Source organism: Ixodes scapularis, unplaced genomic scaffold, assembly GCF_016920785.2.
Source record: "Ixodes scapularis isolate PalLabHiFi unplaced genomic scaffold, ASM1692078v2 PGA_scaffold38__2_contigs__length_395552, whole genome shotgun sequence".
NCBI classification, from domain to species: domain Eukaryota; kingdom Metazoa; phylum Arthropoda; class Arachnida; order Ixodida; family Ixodidae; genus Ixodes; species Ixodes scapularis.
The window spans coordinates 302,922-307,001 of record NW_024609866.1 but is presented as its reverse complement, the minus strand read 5'-3'; the positions used below and the strand labels follow the sequence as shown (position 1 = coordinate 307,001).

Genomic DNA, 4,080 nt, shown 5'->3' with positions numbered 1-4,080 from the left:
ACAAAAGGTACACTTTTGTGCCGCATGACATGAGTAACCGCGCTAAGAGTGTGGGTATGAATGGCGCAAATTCTGCACACAGCTTCTGGAGCACTACACGTTCCAGACGTTTGTCCGGGGTTTGGAAAGCGAAGGAATCAATTGAAGTTATTGTGTATCATATGTACAGGGTGTTACAAAAGAAAATTTACACGGTCTTTCTCACCGCAAAAATAAACTAGGCAACGCCGAACGCTCATTCTCCGCCCAAAGGTATCGCTAGAGGTCACAACTAGATGCCAAAGTTTCAGTCCGATCCGATAACTTAATCGAAAGTTATGTGATTTTCTGAATATCTCAATGGGAAAATGGCGGCCGACGGTGTTTTCGAACACACGGGGCTCTATGGCACCGGAAACGGAAAACGGGCAAACATGGACTCCATTTTCCCATTGAAATTTTCAGAAAATCACTTATAACTTTTGATTAAGTTATCAGATCGGTCTGAAACTTTGACATCTGGTTGTGACCTCTAGCGCTACCTTTGGGCGGAGAATGAGCGTTCGGCGATGCCTAGTTTATTTTTGCGGTAAAAAAGACCATGCAAATTTTCTTTTGTGACACCCTGTATATGTGAGTTTCTTTTTGCGTGTGCGTGTGTTATTTTTGTAAAATGGTGCCCCTGCTTGACACCCTTAGCGCGAACGGAACGTTGACGCGTATATTTTTATTTTACTCAGACAAAGTATCTAATGGCACTCAACCTTGCGGCTTGGGTTACTGTCCTGAATAAACATTTTCTGCCAAATTAATAGCTTTTATGGCAACTGACCAATTTTAAGACAAAAACAAGTAAAAATTGGTGGTCGATTGACTGTGCTAACAATGTTGCGCTGCGTACACCCAGTTCTCTTTGTTGACAGCGTCTGAAAGCTCTATGGTAAGCAGCCCTTCGGATAGTTACTTCTAATATGTTGTCTGCAAATGCATCAAAACCATAACGTGAGAGCGCTCATTTGCCATGCAGACTGATTAGGGCACAGGGTAAGCCCTATACTTCCCATACATTTTAGGCCAAGTTGAGGAACATATTTCTTGGTAACTAATAGGGGTATCCCCGCAATAGATATGTCATTTTGTTCCAAATTTTGTGCTCTTTCCACTGAACTAGATTTATTAATACCAGATTAAAATTTTGTTTTAGATGAATTTTTTTCTTTTAGCACTAAAATACTGGCTCTCTTTGTGTATTTAAAAATTTGTAACATAAGAACTGTTAAGTTGAAGTTCTTAATTCTAGTTCAGTACTTGTCAACTCCAATGTAGGTGGCAGGGAAAAAAAATCAACACTCTATCCTGTAAGGTTTAGGAAATAATGGTACCTATGTAATAAAAAACATTGTTTCGAGATAATCGAGTTTAAAGTAAAAAGACAGGGGAAAAACAATTTTTTACTGGCACCAAAACCATCAGAGTTTTTTGTTCAATAGCCACCAGCCTGGTAGTCACTGTCATAGTCATTTTTGCGCTTTTCGGCCTGTCGCCTTGCTTGCCGGGCCTCTTTTGTGAGCAGTCGTGCTGCTCGGTCCGCAAAGTAGATTCTAGTGCGGTCAACTTCCATCAGCCACTTGATGGTGTTGCGCCCAGGGTTCAGTCCACTGGACTTCAAAACGCTGGCTCGTGCGATGCTACCATCATTGAATGTAATAACAGCATCAAATGTTGCCATCCTTAGAGTCTGTAGCCCAACGAAGACATTCTTTGGCGCGCGTTCCCAAACAACATGGTTAAATGACTCATTCGCATTTTGGGTTCGCCCATGTAGGCATTTCTCCAGGAGCTCAGCCTGCGAAAGCTGCCGATACACGGGTTTGATTGCCCCCAGGACAGGTGCAGGCAAGTTCTCCTTGTGGACGAACGGCTTGCCCTCTGACAGACTTTTGTTGAAGGCACACCAGGTATCGGGGCCCTTTGGACAAAGTCCATGGCATGGGTCGTTGTCCGTAGATTGTAAGTGGAAGTAGGTTGCCCAAACAGCCTTTCGCATTTCTTCAAGGTTTCCTACGTTCCTTCTGATGGCCAACCCAAAGTATGTTTGCAGTTTGTCTATCACTGCATCAGTCAGTCTTCCTCGGCCAGAAAGGCCCTTTCCATCTGACAGCTTTCCTGCTTTGTTTTCCTTTTTTAGCCTTCGTAATCTCGTGCCCATCCTTTTCTGGACGTGTCCTATGCACTCCAGCTTCGAGATTTCAACAGAATCACCGTACGGCTTTTTTGCCTTCACAGCCAAAAAGGCCTTACTGTCACCGTCCCCAAGATACTTGACGTATCGCACGCCATGGAGTTCCTCACTCCTGCAGAAAATGTTCAGGGCTCCTGTGACTTCCATTCCACCACTGGTGCCTTGGTAGTTGCCTTGGCACACCTCTTTGTGCCGAGGGTCGCTGGATGCATTCTTGTTGCCGCATTTTGCACAGCGCTTTGACATCGCTTCCACATCCAACACTTTCCCGGAGTCTACACTGGTCGCAGAAACTATACCATTGTTAGACGTGTGGCCACGCTTTTGCCAGCTTCCATCAAGGGCGACTGCGATGTCCTTGTCGCCATCATTCAGCTGCACAGCCTCTTCAGCAGCCCGCTTCATTGACTCCTTGGCAACAGCCTCAGTGTGACTTAGGTGCTCTTTCTTGTACTTTGCAAATTTGGTTGGCGGTGTAGGTAGGTTTAGCATGGCACAGAGTACACTTCCTGCAGCCGCTCCTTTACCAATACACCTCAAGGCGTAAACCAGCCTAAGGTTGGCTTCATAGAGGCCAGAACTCGTTTTCTTTGAGGTCTCAAACCGTTGTGAGGCGCTGCATGCTTCACAGTTCAAACTGTAAACACTGGCAACACCTACTCGCTGCGACGATATTTCGACGAGCTGAAGGCTTCCACCGCACAGTTTGCACACACAGCTCTGTGTAATCACGCCACATAAAACATCCATGTCCATTAGAACATACCCACTGTCACACTGTAGCACGTTCTCTTCTTGGAACCACACAGAAAAACTGGAAAGCTTTGACGATGAGGAGCTGGCAGGTTCTGCGTTTGGGGTCTCAATGCGTCGCCGGGATCCATTTGCTTTTGCGAGAGGAGTGTACCGGTTTCCATGGAATTGACGCTGGTTGAACAGTTTCTTTGCCCTGGGCATCCTAACGTATCAACATCGAACGCACAGGGGCACAAAGTATAATAACTAGTCCGAGGAACGAACAGCGCTCGAACACAGGCGCATGAAAGCACACGTGGAAAAAAGAATGTGCACAGCGTCTCGGGATTGCCTTGGCTAAAGAAGAGCTGTGCAATAGTTGCCAGAACATTTCTTAGATGTCGCTGATTCCAGTCAAGCTTTTAGAACTTGCGTTGAAATATTTTGTAGGAAAAATTAACGATAAACAATGAGCGTATCCGAAAAGGGGGTGTGGGCACCCGCGACTCTCTTTCGGGAAGACTGTTTTTTAGTCAGAAATATGTTTTTCTAAAATAAGTGTGACAATGGAGAATGTGCAGAAAGAAATGAACTTCTCAAATTGCAAAAAAAAACAATATCAATATTTTTTCAAATTTCCCCTTACCCTGTGCCCTTAATCTGCGTTGGCACTCGCACATAAGTTCTTTGAAGTGTCAACGCTCACGCACATGTCTTTTAGAACTTGCGATAAACCAAGAAAACAACACCAACTATATAACTAGGGTTCGGAGTTTTCGGTTTAAACCGATAAAAACCGATAAAAGTACGCCGAATTCAATTTCGGAAATTCGGTTTTAACCGAAAAAGGTCAGTTTTTAGGTTCGGCATTTTCGATTTAAATCGATAAAAACCGATAAAAGTACGTCGAATCCATTTTCTGAAAATCAGTTTTAACCAGAGACTGTCACTTTGACCTTCCAGTCGTACCGCAGAGCCGTGGCGAAAAAGTGGAACGACAGTGTCTATCGAAACGTGTCCGAATGTATGGGATACACGGATGCCATCACGACGTTTTGGTTTATTGTGCGCATCATCGATCGGAACGTAAAGTCCGAAATGCCCCATGACTTCGCCATGTACGG

General features: G+C 44.7%; 1 protein-coding gene across 1 annotated transcript; it reads right to left on the bottom strand.

The window, feature by feature from the left end:
* Positions 1-945: 945 nt before the first annotated feature.
* Positions 946-3,178, bottom strand: LOC120839182. The gene is made up of 2 exons (XM_040209438.1): positions 1,730-3,178; positions 946-957 (listed from the first exon to the last, which is right to left on the bottom strand). The coding sequence occupies exons 1-2, from the start codon at positions 3,176-3,178 to the stop codon at positions 946-948; spliced, it is 1,461 nt and encodes a 486-aa protein (XP_040065372.1).
* Positions 3,179-4,080: the final 902 nt, after the last annotated feature.